The 16,974-nt window shown below is 38.9% G+C and overlaps 2 protein-coding genes across 2 annotated transcripts in view; both read left to right on the top strand.

The window, feature by feature from the left end:
• LOC145902176 (uncharacterized) overlaps positions 1–16,974 on the top strand; it is a 171,509-nt gene that overhangs the window by 51,140 nt on the left and 103,395 nt on the right. The window lies entirely within an intron of this gene.
• On the top strand, positions 6,980–10,990 carry LOC145902173 (uncharacterized). The gene is made up of 10 exons (XM_082990045.1): positions 6,980–7,120; positions 7,250–7,351; positions 7,508–7,546; positions 7,815–9,125; positions 9,201–9,293; positions 9,520–9,591; positions 9,682–9,792; positions 10,157–10,389; positions 10,577–10,741; positions 10,818–10,990. The coding sequence occupies exons 1-10, from the start codon at positions 7,039–7,041 to the stop codon at positions 10,890–10,892; spliced, it is 2,283 nt and encodes a 760-aa protein (XP_082846171.1). The 5' UTR covers positions 6,980–7,038; the 3' UTR covers positions 10,893–10,990.

The following is a 16,974-nucleotide window of genomic DNA, read 5'->3' as shown; positions in this document are numbered from 1 at the left end:
GACAATTAGAGTAATTGTGCGTGCAGTCACCCCGTTGGAATATGAGCTATGAGTGCCCAAAATACGCATTTGCATCTTGTTCTACGTGCCCTGGGCTACATTTAAGGCAATTTAAAACAAATTCGTCGGTTCGGAACATTTTCAAATTTTTAATCAAACATGTGGACTGGAATGTGCACCTTACATCCTAGGCTGTACGCTGTTGACGTAAAGTCGTTTCGTTGGAATATGAGCTATGAGTGCCCAAAATACGCATTGGCATCTTGTTCTACGTGCCCTGGGCTACATTTAAGGCAATTTTTAAAATATTCCTTAGTTCGGAACATTTCCAAATTTGTAATCAAACATGTCGCTGCTTCTTGAGGCTAGTCACTATGTTGAAACTGTACAGTAGATCATTCAGCACTATTGTATTGTTGCGTCATAAACACGCATTGGTTAGTTCAAAACATTTCGCTGGAATCAGCCAGCAATCTAGTTTACAGAAACTCTTTGCTTGTGTCAGGAGGTTTAAAGAAGTGTTGTATCTTATAGCATGGAAATAGTTCGTTGTTGAGTTTAGACAGTAACGGCCATGCTTTCGTCAAGGGAAAACTTACTAGTAGACAATTAGAGTAATTGTGCGTGCAGTCACCCCGTTGGAATATGAGCTATGAGTGCCCAAAATACGCATTTGCATCTTGTTCTACGTGCCCTGGGCTACATTTAAGGCAATTTAAAACAAATTCGTCGGTTCGGAACATTTTCAAATTTTTGATCAAACATGTGGACTGGAATGTGCACCCTACATCCTAGGCTGTACGCTGTGGACGTAAAGTCGTTTCGTTGGAATATGAGCTATGAGTGCCCAAAATACGCATTGGCATCTTGTTCTACGTGCCCTGGGCTACATTTGAGGCAGTTCAAAAAAAATTCCTTAGTTCGGAACATTTCCAAATTTGTAATCAAACGTGTTGACTGGAATGTGCACCTTACATCCTAGGCTGTACGCTGTTGACGTAAAGTCGTTTCGTTGGAATATGAGCTATGAGTGCCCAAAATACGCATTGGCATCTTGTTCTACGTGCCCTGGGCTACATTTAAGGTAATTTAAAAAAAAATCGTTAGTTCGGAACGTTTCCAAATATGTCGTCAAATTTGTCGCATTGAATGCGAACTTGTTTAGGTTGATCGCAGCTGCATGTCGCATGGCTCCCTGTCGGACTGAAAGTTATTTCGTTGTTATACGAGCTACCGGTGTAAAAAATAAGCACTAACATGTTGTTCCATATGCTCTTGGTTACATTTGAGGCGAGTTTAAAAAAATTCCTTAGTTCGGAACATTTTCAAATATGTCGTCAAACTTGTCACTGTATTTGTGCCATACTTCACAGTTTGTAGGTGTTCAAAAATGGAAATTATATTTATTGAAAGTATAGATATTGTTTAAAAAGTATTGCTAACTTTGTTGATTGAAATGCTTGTTTTTATAACGCATGGTTTGTTTTTGTCATGAGTCAATGCAGTATTTGTGTGAACGCAATCGTCTGAAGTCGTGTTCACTGATGCGTGAAATAATTTCGGTTTTAGTCAATTTCCATTTCGCCGAAATGACGGTGGTCTTTAATCTAGTGAAGATTTGAATCCACGAATACCGTTCGGTGATTCCCCGTAGGTATGATTAAATTATTTTCACGAATGGTTATTTTTCATCTATGAGTGCGATTTGTAAAATATTTCTTTAATAAAATTATCTTATATAGAAACAACTCTCTCTTTTTCTTATATGTTTTCTTTTGAATTAATACATGTTCAGCAACAAAATGCTGTTCAGTAAAGCGTAACCCCGACCTTTCAACTCGTCGCCATTGATTTAGTAAAATGTGGAACTGAATTTGTGCAATCTTTCAAGGTAGCTGTGAAGCAACTTGTTTATTGGTTCCTTTGCTATAATCAGCTGTAGATTGATAGCAAATATTCTTGGAAACGTAGCTGAAAATGTTTAGCGTTTGGAGGTTAAGGTGTAACTTTAGGCTTTGGTTATCCAGAAGCAGAAACAACAAAATTGTTTGTCAAATTAGGTTGCTGATGTGTGAGATTGATGCTCGTGAAATTTCATGAAACACAGCTGTTGTCGCTAATGGAAAAACTAATCAAACAGATGATGCACTTCTTAGTTTTGTTGTCAAATGTCTGCAACTCTATTTAAAAATATAAATTTGATCAACAAAAAAACAACAGATAGCTTTTATGTGCATGTTTGGTACTGCCTACTTCAAAAGGGCACGTATGTCAACGTTATGTAAGTTAGATTCAAAATGCGGTTTCATACTGATGACAATATTGTTATCTCTAACGCAAACTATTACACGATGTTGAATTATTGTATTTACAAAACATGAATCGACACAACAAAAAGATTATACTGCCCCAATAAAGAGCAAATCCGATTATTTAGGGAAAACGGCAATCACATTCTATTCGTTTAACCATAGTATAGTATACTAGGGTTTAACTATAGGGAGTGCGAAAGTTACAGTGCGCCAAAACGTTACACTTCACTGATCACATCACAAGTAAAGTTTTTCTCTTGTGTGACGCAACAAAGAGAATAGCGTGGCGTGCAGTTAAAGCAAGCTCGCCCAACCTTTTCGCCAGAAGGAACACATACAGTTTGCATATGATTTCACGAAACACTTAACAATTAATTTATAATTTTGTTTTCTTTTTAACGTTGGCATAACGGACATAGTCATGTTTTATCTTTTTTGACTTTGTTTAAAAGAAATAGTGTTGGTCGTTTAATCATGCTACTTGCTAGAAATAATGACCTATTTTGTTACGTATAATATTTAAAGAAATTATATGCCAATATTACGGAACACAAGTTAGTGTGACATGCTGGTGTTACGACGCAAACCTATATGGGGCTTACAAGCTACCAGTGCCCAATGTGTGAAAGTAAACCATTAAAGAACGCATTTAGCGATTTTTTTAGAATAAACGTATATTTGCCTGCATTCATTTATTCCCGCAAAACATATAATTCACAGCAGAGTTCGCTTAGGAGGCCACTTGTTTTCCGCACGGCCCAAGAAAATACGAGGCCAGGAAGTGGTGAAAATGTATGCGCGAAACATGTGTCACGACCCCAGAAATTTTTCTAAACTTTTCTGAAGAAGACGTGGCAACTTCTTGGCGAACGAACAGGTGATTTCGGTCAAGTCCATCGCATGTTGTGCCACTATTTTCCCAATTACGTCATAACTGCGCGCATTTTTTTTGCATTCAAATTGCCGGGAAATAGTTTTCTAGACTAGGAAAGGTTTGGGTGCGGTCTCAACATCCTAAAAACTGGAAAAAAGAAATCAGCTGCTGCATGTTTGAGATAACAAAACTATTGCTCTAACAAACGCTCAAAAATCAACCTCTGTAAACATGAAAACTGTTCGTCGGATGTGAAAGTCATATTATTCGTTGCGCCTCGGAAAGTTTGCGTGCTTTTGACTGTCGGCTGTATTTGGACTATACAGTGCAGTTGTTTAAAAGTTTTTTTTTAAAGAATCGTTTCAACCAACAGAGGTTAGCTGCACTTCAGAGTTAAGTGTCCGATTAAACAAAAGTGTGTCTATTTATTTATGGATAGTAATTCGACAAACTATATGCGACATGTTTGGTTTGTTATTTGTATATGTTTGGAAGGTTAAAGTAGGGTGACTGTTTACGTTTTACAAGTAGCAGGTAACTGGTCCTTTTTCACGTCAAACTGTTTTGTATGAGAGACGACGATTTAGGTTTATTCGGTGAAATACTAAACTTGTTCGCTCGTTGGCCTAGAAATATCATCTAAGTTGCCAAAAAGAATTAAAGCTGTGACATAACATCCACATAAAATATTTGAAAGACTGTTTCCGTTGGGGCTGTGTTTCTGTCGCTGGATAAATCTCGGTTTGCCTGCGTTCCGCACAGGCCGACTGGGTCGGTCAATCAGCGGGCCGCTGGCTCAGTTTGCAACTTTTAGTTTTTGGAATGCAAACGTGGCCACACGCAGGTAGGCCGACGGTCTCGACTTTATCTTTATGATTCGTTTGCACACTTCCGGCTTCGGAGAAGGTATCGGTTGTGAGCTTCATTCGATGGAAGTGAACCATTTGCTTTTTACCAGCCGCGTCCTCGATGACATAGTTGACGGGCTCGAGGCCACTTTGACAACGCGCGATAGGGTAATTGGAAAGGTCGCTGCAGGTTTTGCATTTTCCCACCAGGACTGCTGGGTTCGTGATTAGAACGTAAACACCGACTGAACGTGGCGTCCCGTGTTGTCGCCGATCGTATTAACGTGTCATCCGCTATTGCTGGAGTCGGAGACTTTTTCGCATCATGTCCTCCGTTAGTTCCAAACAATCGCGTGAACGATGGATTTCGGTTTCGTATGACATTTCGTTCCCTTTTCCGACGTTCCCCCAAACAAATCTACGGACAGTCGTAGTGGTCGCCCTGTCAAAAGCGTATTGGGTGGAAATACCCAGACTGATACCCTGATCGCGTGAGTGATAGAGGCCCAAATACAACGACCTCAACACGCTGCATCGGGCTGTTTACCGTGGGGTGGACCAATGGTGTCTGTGGCCTTTGTGCGTTTTTTGTAATAATATTGGCACTCGATACAACCCCGACAAAACTGTTCTACTGCTTAACTCCACCTGTACCAATAGTAATTTTCGGCGACTTTCGAGAGGGTCTTCACGATTCCTAGATGCCCACCTCCGAGTGCGTCTCCTTGTAGTGCAACAATAACCCCTTGTCTTAAACTTAGAGGGAGACCTACTTTAAGCACAATCTTTACCCCGGAATCAGTTTCCACGCACAACTCCTTTACTTTTTGCATTAGTCAAGTGAAGAGCGATCACCAATGTCGAAATGAAGCGTCTTAAGGACATGAAGAAATGAGCGTCCAGTTTCCCTGGGCAATTGCACGCGTCGTGGGAGCTTCGCGTTGCCTCTCTGATCGTCCGGCATTGGTCCTTTGGTGCAAGGCTCGTTTCTTTAGTTCTTTGTATTCGACAGCATAGAGGTTGCCCTTGCCATCCTCTATAGACCATTTTATGTCATCGTTGATGGATGCCAGGAACAAATGTCGTTTTAACCTGATCCGTCGCTTCGAAACTTTCGCAGCACAATTCGATTGCATTAAAAAAGTTAAAACTCATTGTTAAACGACCGTGAAAAAAGACACTACACCCGAGCCTAGCTAGCGAAACCAGTGGGTGTGGTGACAAGGTCCTGGCTCCTCGCCAAGTTATTACGGAATTATTTCGACAGGGCGTGAATGGAGCCTAGTGGAATTTAAGCGGCGACCCCCTATTACCAAATACAACCCTAGAGACTCAAATAAGGTCATTACGCTAACCCTGTGTCCCTAATCCAGAAATGGCCCGGAACCTGCAATAACCACCATTTAGGCCAAAATGCCTTGCACTGGTTTCAGTAAATGGGCGACAACAAAATGCTCGCTTGGCAACAATGAAAACCACTGTATTGCGCGACGCACACCTAAAAAAGCGGGTCATTCACGCAGCACTCCTTGCACCGGCCAATCAATTAATCAACGACTTGCACGTGAACCAATGGAGCGTTACCGGAAATCCAATTGGGAATTTGATAAAACGTGAGAGCAGGAAACCGATGAAAAACAAAAGAATATTGCGATGTGTTGTGCGCATGGGTAATAAAGACTGCTTTAAATAAACAACACAGATAATCAAAGAAAGCAAAAAGATAAACATTAGTGCATTGTGTCATTCTCGCCACACTTAGTTAGAATGTATGAGTAAATAAAGTCATCTGTCTTCGTGTACATAAGGTTTGTTTGTCAGGTGTGACGTCAAAAGTTCCAGCGCATTCAGCTTCGCTTTTATGTTTTCTGATCAAACAAATCGAGAAACTGGAGAAGCCAAAGTTCAGACCCGCCATGAAACAACATGTTTGTGTCACGTAAGCGGCGTTCAAAACACTGCTTTTTCCTTGAGACCAATTAGTAGTAATGCAAAGTTAAGTGTAAGAACATATATTGGCCATATGGCGTATTGTAAAGATTTAAATGGCATTGATTTTGTGATTCCTGGAAAGAAATATTTATGAGCAATAAACAAGAAAAGTCGGGTAATATGCGAGAAAATATGTCAAACAAGCGAATGTGTAAAGACAGGTCATTGCGGAAACAAATATGACTGTACTGAAAATTACTCCTCTGGAAAGTAGTTTAGGCCTACATTATGTGCTGATTTGAAGATCAAAACCAATCAATAGAGTTTAAAGTGTATGTGGTCGGCCCAACACCAATCTGAAACAAAAACTGCTCGTTACCAGGGGTAAACATTGTTTTTTTATGTTGTACAACAAAGCTGAGTCGTGTCATGACGCCAGTCTCAATACAGGAAAAATGTTATGAGCCTGTCGACACTGTAGTTTAAGCTATTCGAAAAAATCCTTTCTAATACCAATGTCATTAATTTGGAATAATATCAGCAATAAGCATTTTAAAAATCGACCCAGCATTGATAACAATATTTAGTTTCTTTTGTTTTTTGGGGGAATATTTTTATGGTTACTCAATAGCGCCACCTTTACTTAGCGTCATCAGTCGTCTGCGCAACGATAATTGAGATCGCAAACCAGCCCAGATAGCAAAAGGTGTACTTTAACTTTGGTAAACTGTGAACATCTACTTGTTGTAAATCAGTAATTCCAGAAGGGCATTTAACATAGAATTTGTTATTTTTCATTGTATCTACATACTGTGGTAGTTTCTGCTACCAGCGTTGGTGTGTGAGATTAATGCTGATTAACAACCGAAGTCAGTTGTTGGCGGTGGTAGATTTTTGGTGATTCGTTGACTTATTTGCAACTATATGACAAAACAATTTGTTAATGATACTGAATGACTTAACTCAAGTTTCAGTTTGAAAAAATTTTTTTTCTGTTTTTGTTTGCAGTTAAAATTTTTGTCATATTTTGATGTTGCTTTGCATTTGAAAGAAGCTACAGCCAATATTCATCATGTCGAGCCCTGAAGCCCCGAGGAAACCAATGCCAGATGCAAAACGTGTGGCCGATTTTGAAACTGAACCACAGAGATCAGGTAGGAAGTGTGCTTGAACAACTAATTTCACAATAAAGTTTTGGTATTATTGTTCAAAGTAACTCATTTTATAATACAGTTTCTGGCCCTCCTTTGCTTGATTTGTATTAAATTATGTTTTTTAACCAGGTCCTTCACTGCAAGTATCAACACAGAGAGCAAACATAGCTGATAGCATTGTTGGAGTTCAGGGTGATGTGAAAATAACAAAAAAATTCTACAATACACCAGGTATTACAAATACATGTCATAGTTAACAACCACTGAACATTCTCATAAAGAAAAACATCCGTTTGTAAATTATGTTTATGTTCCTATTTTGAAAGCCAGCTACTTTATAATCCAATTCCAGTTTTCAACTGTTTTAAACTATATTTTTCTAATAAGATTCATCAAACACCAAAGGAGATGAGCAACAAGATGAAGGTAAAATAAAATGCTTACTATAACTCATAGGTCAGGGTCACATTCAAAAAGTTTAGCCAACAAAGATATTTAATCAGAAGGGGTGGCAATTAGTTTTGGTCGCGTACATTTTAGTAAGCACAAAATTATTGTAAACATTAAAGCAGTGTCTATACCATGCCATAAAACAAATGAAATGTTTTTGTTCTCCTAAAGTCAGTTGAACTGCAAACTTGGAATAAGATCTTGCAATATAAACATTGTGTTCACTGGTCTATTTTGCCTGCAGAGAAAAGGCAGCTCAAAGCCATCGAAATCATCAAAAATCAACAGAATGATCTTAAGGCTGTGGTTCCTCTTCCTGGTTTATGTGAAGAGGGAGTTCCTGATGTCAATCCTTCCCTAGAGGTCATTGACTTCTACAGAGGCATCGATACCAAAAATGAAGGGACCAATTTTCCACCAACAGCAAAGGACAAAGTAGACCATGGTCAGGGCGAACCCCTAACATTTGAGGAATTGATTTCCACAATTGAAAAAGGTGATCAATTTCTTGCAATTGTTGGAGCAGCGGGGTCAGGGAAGAGCACCATGTCCAAGAAACTGATTAAGCACATGAAAAAGAAGTATTTGGTGGTGCATCTAAGCTTCATGTATTTAAACTTTGGAGATGAAAAACTAACACTACAAGAGCTTCTACTTGATAGACAGTTTCCTGATGTTGAACAAACTGTACGAGATGCTGCATTTAAATGGATGAAAAGAAATGCTCAAAAATGTGTTTTTATATTTGATGGGTTAGATCAGGCAACATGGTCGCTACAAAATATGACAGCAATAAGTGCAAGTTACGAAAATCGTTTGACAGTTCAACAACTTGTTGCCAATCTCTGCGGAAAAATCTTCTTCAAAAAATCATCTTTGATATTTACGTCCCGCCCCCATTCCCTGCTCACAATTCCTGTGGAAATTCGTCCAAAATCCATCATTAATGTCCATGATTTATCTACAGAAAACATGAAAAAGCTATTTGATTTTTATGCTGGTGAAAAAGCAAGTGAACTGTGGACAAAACTTGAAACTGAATCTGCAGAAGTGCTAAATTTTTGTCGCAATCCATTACTTTTGCAATTTGTTTTGTATGCCAGTTTATTTGGTGACAAAAACAGTTGTGGCACAATTACCAACATATTTAATGCTGTTTTGCAACAACTTGATGTGGCAGAACATACGAAGGACAAGGATACAAACTTTGTGATAAAAGCCCTTGGCCAAATGGCGTATAATGGAAAGGCTCGTAAAACTGTTGTGTTTACCCATACAGACCTCTCTGAAGTGGGTCTGGATTATATCAAAGTACAAAATGTTATTATCAAACTACCCAAGTATTCCTGGTTACCACAGCGAAAAGTTTTTGATGGTGCCGAAGCAATTTTTTACTACTCACATGAAACTCTGCAGGAATTCCTCGGGGCTTACTACATTTCCTTCTTCATGCCAGATAAAGAATTTGACAAAATTCTGGAAGAATTGGTTAGAAACGCACACTGGGCCATGACGCGACGGTTTACTTGTGGCCTTTTGCTTGGAGAGACAAGTGGTAAGTAAAGCAAAAGTCAAAACCATTGTTATATCAATTACATTTGCTAGGTTCATATATTTGTTTTCTTTTCAGCTACAAGAAGTGACAATGCTGAGGCTGGTTATGAGTCTAAGTGTGATGCTACTTCTGTTGGCAACGTCACAGATTCTGCGAGTCAGCAAACAGGTATGCAGACCAATGTTGCTCACAATTTTACAATTATGTTATGTCACCAAAATAAGAGCATACTTCAGTACCGTGCAACCACATATTAATGCACGTAAAGCTTGAATACAGGCCTGTACAGAAATACAAATCACATTGGATGCAAAGACAATAAGTAAAAGTCATTTGTAAAGCGAAATACATGTCTACAATTCTTTTTTCCCTAAAAATGTGTTAAATTTTCCAGGCAATAGTGGCAAACTATTGGATGCACTTTCAAGATTTTTCCGTTTGCATCCTAAGCATCATGGAGTGTTGCGTAAGTACACGATGTAAATACAGATTGGATTAAAGCTTGTTAATGCACAGGTTCCGCTCAGCTTTAAGAAAACAGTTGCTGTGTTTCTAGAAAACAAAGGCAAAAACAATTCGCCCAACCAAATTCCAGACAAACGTGCGAAATTATTGGATGCGCTTTCAAGATATCTCCGATCTGAACCCGGGGGATACGATCTACTGAGTGAGTAAATGATATGAATGCCAACAGTTTAATGCGTGGTTGTAAACACAACATTTATTTGCGTAACAATGGGTGGGTTTGTTACGTCACACAGTCATTGTTTGAACCGAACACTCAATGCAGTTTTTTTCAGTTGTGATTAAATGTTGTGGAGGAAAGACGCGTTTATTTCTGTCGTGTAATTTTTATATTTTGTGATAATTTAAACGTTTTATATTGGATTGATTTGTTGGTTCTTGTGTTGATTAAATCCGACTTAAGCGTGGGGAATTCTGTGCAAGAATAAAGTAAGTTTTATTGATTTTATTAAAAGTGGAAACCAGACATCTGCTTTTTTAATAAACTTGCTTCTGTTTTGTTTCAGATTTATTTCTGGATTTGAAGGAAGTCCAAAAATGCCACCAAGAAAAAATCACCAGGTTTTGTCCTCGGATGTTGAATTTTTCCATGACCCGACTTCACTCAATCGTTCAGGTTTTGGCGGAATTTTTACCAAAAGTTACAAGAAATGATTTGGTGCTGGTGCTGTGGAGATGCGACCTGAACTCCGAAGATTTAACGATTATTTGTGAAGCAATAAAAAGAATGAAATCAAAGGTTTGTTTGTGTTTTTATTTATTTTGTAACCAAGATTCTGTTTTAAATCCCTGGCATTTTTTTGCAAAAGTTTATTTATTTAAAGAAAAAACACGAAATCTTTTTAGTTTTGGGATAAAATGTTGCTTCTTTCTGGTTCAAATAGTGTAGAAATATTTCCAACAAACGATGTTTATATTTCAAATAGTTGGGATTTCTCTACCTGTATGGAAACGAGTTTCGCGGAAAAGACGACGGGAAAAAAATTTGTGAGATTTTACCGAAGGTTGGGGGGTTGGATCTGCGTTGGTGCAAAATGGATCCAGAGTCGTTTGAGATGGTGAAGGAAGCACTTGCTAATATGGAAAACCCTGTGAGGATTTATATTTGTATAAAAACATTTATTTGTGAAATTTCATAAAATTAAAACTTTTTGTGACTTTTTTCAGCCGGGAGTTTTGGGTTTGGCTGAAGGTCAACAGTTCCTCCCCTCATCCGATCCAGATTCCAGTGATTCGGATTGAAGCAGAATCTCAACACGAAAACTATTTCCTGTTTCCGAATTATTTGTGTTTTGTTTTCGTGATTTCAAAAATAAATGATTTTTAACAAAAAACAAAAACTCTGACATTTTTTCCCAAGCGTCACTTAGTAACACTAAAACTTAAACCGTGTCACTAGAGGTATTATAACGAAAATAGAAATAATAATCAAATTAGGAAATGAGATATAATTTTTTTGCATAATCACATGTGCGCAATTTTTTTTTTGCAGTTTAAAAATAGAAATTTTACACCGTTGATTTAGAGATTTGATAATTTATAAATATTCTTTTCAAAAAATGGGAACAACGAGCTGTACATGATATTAATTTATCATTTTTTGCAAAGACAATTGGTCGGTAGTTGTGAGTCTGGAAATCTGCGTTATTTTACATAAAGCCTGACTGCTTCATTTCTCGGTTCCCAGTGCAAGTTACTGATGTGTTGCCGTGCATTTCTATGTTGTGCACGATCAGATGCGCAAACCTGCAAGGTTCTAAACTGAAGCAAATAAGTTCGAATATTGCGGAAAGCAGAATTGCCATTTTATTTAGATAATAATCTTTTCGCCTATAGTAGTCGGCCTTCATATGTTACCAAACACTAGTAATTGTTCTGGCAAAAAAAGCAACACAGCCCGCATATGTGTAAATGTATAGAACCTTAAACACTCGTTTCTGCTGATTCATCATCGTATGGACTCGGGGCTGTTTTATTACAGCGAAGAAACGGTCTACGCATCACGAGCATTAACGAAAACAGAACAGAGGTATACGCTCAAATTGAGAAAGAATCTTTGGCAGTAGCTTGGTCGTGCGAAAAGTTCATGTACCTGGTAATTCTTTACATGCTGCTGATGTACTCTCTAGATCGCCTTCTCCAAAGTAGCTCTCTGCAATTGAAGTTACTTTGCAACATGCGATTGAAGAAAACGTTGTTGCGGTAATTGCTAACATTCCCGCATCTCAAACACGGATACAGCAAATCTGTGACACAACGATGTGTGACGTATCAAGTCAAAAAGTTCTTCAACTTACTAAAGGCGGTTGGCCTAAACGAGTCTATTTCGATTCGCTGCAACCATATTTTCAACTGCGCCACGATATAACTGTTGTTGACGGATTGTTTCTCAAAAGGCTCCAGACCTGTCATTACTGAAGTTCTGCGAAATGAAATTTTGCGCAGTATACATATTGGACATCAGGGGATGGAGAAGTGTGAACGAAGAGCCAAAGGTTCCGTCTGGTGGCCAGGTATTACCAACGACATTGATCAATTTGTTTCCAGCTGCATTAAGTGTCAGAGGAATACAAATATGCCAGCAGAACCAATGATTCCTTTTCTCCTGCCCAGTAGATCATGGGAAAAAGTAGGAACAGATTTGCTTTATTTCCAAGGTAAAATGTATCTATTGGTCGTAGATTACTTCTCGAGGTTCATTGAGATGTTCCTACTCGCTCATGGCACGAGCTCATGGGACATTATCAGTCACTTGAAGTCTATTTTTCCCGCCATGGGATTCCAGACATAGTGATATCGGATAACGGCCCGCAATACAATTCCTATATATTTTTCAGTGTTTCGCCAACGAATATGGCTTCATTCACCAGACCAGCAGCACGCTGTATCCACAAAGCAATGGAGAAGCGGGCTGTAAAGAGGGTCAAAAGTCCACTAAGCAAAGCCGAATACCCCTATTTGGCGTTACTTTCTTACCGTGCAATAAAGCTGGCTTCCGGATACAGCCCAGCGGAGTTGTTGATGGGAAAACGATTGAAGGCGACAATTCCGTGTTGGACGTCGTTCCTTGTCCATAACTGGTCTTATTTATCGAGTTTCAGAGCTAAAGATCTCGAAATCAAGCAAAATTACGACAAGCGACAACGGCTACGGCTTCTACCTGAACTTTCCCCGGAAACGTACGCTTGGATCGGTGGAGAGGGAGGCATTGTACGTTCTTAAACCTCACTTCCACGCTCTTGCATCGTCGATACCCCAAACCGGTCATTGCCTAGTAACTGTCGACACATACGGCCGATTCCAGAACAACGTGAACTGCGTACGCGTTCCGGTCGGTTGGTAAAACCATCCGTTTGTCTAGACTTGAAATTCCGATTTTGCATTTTCAGTAAAGGGGGATGTAGTGTGTTTCGCATTAGTGCTTGTACAACGTGGTAGTGTCGCGTGACCACCTCCTACATAAGTTATCCTCTGTGCCACCAAGGGCATTTTGTTGTAACCTACGTTAGTGTGCACCGCTGTTCCGTTCCGTTTATGTAGTGTATTAAACCACAGCTTGGAGCTGTATTTGACAAACAATGCATGAATCAACAGGAGAAAATACTGTGGGGATGAAGCATCCAGTTCAATTGTCCCTTGGATATCCTGCAATGAGACTTTAGAGTTATGTTTGTATTCATGTACTAGGTTAAACAGTTCTATGAGTATCTACATGGTATAATAAAGTGTGTTTGGGTTGTGTTGGTTATACTCTTTGGTTCCTTGGAATGCGCCAGAGCCCAAGGTAATTTTTTCTGTTACATGGATGTTATTGTTTTAAATAAGTTCTTGAAGATTTATATATATTTAAATCATGAGTATGATTACCAGGGTACGCAAATACTAGCCCCAACACAAATATTTTCAAAGGGTATCGTATGACAGCAGAATTTCGTGTAATCCATTTTTAATTCGTGTAATCCACTAATTACATTTAACACAGATACATGCGAATGGTGCTTCAGAGAGGTGTGCGAAGGACCAAGCGTGGGCAGCCCTAACGAAACATGCTGGTGTTGCATCAGATCGAGATGCGGTATATTGTTTAACAATAGGGCAGGACATACAGGCCTACGTAATGCAGTGTTTCCCAACATTATTATAATCACATACCATTGCACATCGTCTACAACCATAACAATGTCTACAATACGGAGGCACTATATTTTCGCCGCTGGTAGCCTTATAGTGTCCTTTATTGAAACAGGTTGCCAAAGAATATACAGCTACATGTTCCATTGCGGTTAAAGTAACCAATTTACGTCAACCGCAAGATAACATGTAGCTACAACTAAACTGCTCGCGTACCACTTGGAATACTGTTGTCGTAATGTGCATGATCGGCATGTTGTGCTCGCCTAATTGTCAACCACATTTTGATAGAACAACAACAGTAGGAAATGTAAACTTGCTTTTCACGTTAGATCAGTATTGTATTTTCAACAGTTAAATGTATCACAGACTGAGTTTACGTTACGAAAATCGTGGCGCTAAATTACCTTTATGCCATTGTAAGGAAAACAATACAATGCGCAGTATATACATGTGTGTGACAATCAACAACAATTATACGGTAGTCCTATATTTAAGAGCGTCATTATAATGTATTAGAGACGGAGTTTTCTTTACGAAACTTGGCTTCTTGTCCCAATTTCACTGCTCAACCCGAACAACGATTAATGGACTTTAAATCCTGCTTGAGTCCCTGTGTTGGTAAGCGCACAGCATTTCGTAAATAGTCACCAGAGTGAAATGTACAAAAACCTCCACACTTTCCGTTGGACGTGTTCGATGTCAAGTTATGTTCATTAATTTGCGCAGTCGCTCTTCAAACTTTCTTGAACGTGTTTGCTAAATTGTAATTTGCGTTAACGTCAACACTTTTCTTGAAATCAAGCTTTCATGAGCTCAAGTTAAGCGCAAAATTTGCCCTTGTAAGCATTGTAAGACAAAAACGATGTTATGTTTAAAGCATAGCTTTTCACAAACGTGGTAATAACAAAGGGTGGAAATCGTTGCAATCATAGGGCGATAATGGGAAGTGAATCTCGGAATAGGTTAACAGGAATTTTATAAGATAGACTATATGCTATGGAGAATGGGGTTGCTCAATGCCGTCAATGTTCGCCGACCCGCTTCAACAGTGCGTTGCTGATGAGGTTTCTGATGAATGCGGAAGCTGCTATCGTCACGATATGTGTTTTACTGCTGACGAACTTGAGCCTAGCTGCCGTGTACATTTAAACGCTACATCCACAAGGTAGGCTTAGTCACATAGAGCAACCAGTTTAACCACCTTTGTTTTGTTTTCCGGGCGTTTATTGCACACGGGCCGAGGAAGAACATCACCACATAACCTTAGGAGAATAGTGGTTTGTGGCTCTATAATTTCGAGAACTTGAGATGGTGTGATATTTTTTTTTAACAACTGAAATATTAATTTTCAGTTATTGTCTTGTTCAGATTTAGCAAACCTCGGATATTTCGGATTCGCGTAATACGAACAGAAACTGTATACCATTAGACGAAATTTTGCTGCTGTGGTATTAAAAGATCTTAATGAATGAGTGCGCCAACGCAGACGAATCCGAATAACTTTTATCAGTTATCAAACCGAATGCAAATGTTAAATGACGTCATTCATTTCAATAATGGCTGTGAAAAACATCACATACCTCACGTTTTTTTAAATCTACAGCGAAATAATTTTACTAAATTGTCTTTGTATTACGGCAATCTCGACCGTTTCCACAGCTAGCTAACCTGGTCACAGGAATTTTACACCACCTTTAAAGTGCATATGACACGGCCACGGCAACTTTGCGTAAAACTAAAGGTACATCTACAATAAACATATATCCAAAGTTTTTTAGTTCTGCACCATCTAAAAAATGTAGAAAACTGCACGAAAAGTAGCGGCGACCAAAAATCAAGCTATTTTTTTGCCAAAAATATTTTAAAGTTATGAACATCTCGTAGTTTAACTACTTTAAAGTGGACATTGTGACATATTCATTGTTGTGAAATTTCCTCACAAGGATACAATTTTTTATGATATCTTGTATTCATTTTCCAGGTTTGAATTCAACATGTATGACACAGGCCTGGCAAGATAAAGGTTCAACATGCCCACCTATAAACCCTACCATTATGACCCGTCTGATCAAATGTGGCATTTGTCTTGGCGAATGTGCCGGTAAAAAACCTGACTGTGTTCCTATATTTCATAACATTTTACCCGACTGATACACATCCTATAATATCACAGTATTTGCTGCTCGTTTTCAGGCATGTCAGCTTGTTTGAAAACTTGCAAACATCAGCGACCATCTTTTCCCGGTGATGTTCCGTGTGCTCTTTGTCGTGCCTTGTGCGCAGGTCAGTTCGTGTACACCAGCACCTATCTCACGGCTTTCCATCGCCACTAACTATCAGTAATACTACACGTAAAGTGCAGTTTGTACATTTCCAGTTCACAGGAGGTGCAAACTTAGTGCAGCTTGCTGTTATTGAAACATAAATAAATTTGCAGTTATGATATATGTAGTATATAAACCACATACAAACTAATTGAGTGATTGTTTTGCAGGTACCGCAGATTCGACAGATTGCGTCACACAAAATTGTGATTGTGGCAGGTGTGATGAATGTGTAGCAGGTTGCAAGTCACAGCACGGTATGGAAACGTACTTGAAATTGTTGCTTGTTACAATTCTGCTATAGTTTGTTTTGCTCGTGAATATACTGCACTTGAAACAAAATTTATTGCTTTGTTTAAGGAACGAAGTTTTTTAGTCTTTTGGATCCATGCATTTGCTTAGAACGAGCCACTCCTTTACCGACCACGACTTCACCCAGAATCTTGGGTAACTTAAAATGTTTTGAATTTGCAGTTTCCAGTTGTACTAACGAATATATTTTAATTGGTGTGCATTAAATTCTGTTCTAAAAAATTCCCGTCCTAAACAATATTGTAATTGTAATTATGTTTCACGGCCACTGTTTCGACCTATCAGGTCTCATTAATGCAGGTTTGGTCTATGCACCCAAGTCCCTAGGCAAAGTCAAACTTTGCAGTGGCTGTCATCAGCTGGGTACCTAACTAAATAAAATCCGCCGTTGATAAACCTTGTTGGAGCGCACCACGGCCAAGCAACTGCAAAACAACAAATATATTCGCATTATGTCTTGTTTTGGGAACAATGCAGGTGCCGAAGAAACGTGCAAAGGAGATTATCCGTTTATGGCTTACCTGTACCACTTGCCTGATGTGCAAAATGTTTTT

The sequence above is a fragment of the Ascidia mentula genome, chromosome 5 (genome assembly GCF_947561715.1).
Source record: "Ascidia mentula chromosome 5, kaAscMent1.1, whole genome shotgun sequence".
NCBI lineage: Eukaryota > Metazoa > Chordata > Ascidiacea > Phlebobranchia > Ascidiidae > Ascidia > Ascidia mentula.
The sequence above is the reverse complement of the archived record's forward strand: the minus strand, read 5'-3'. Positions and strand labels throughout refer to the sequence as shown.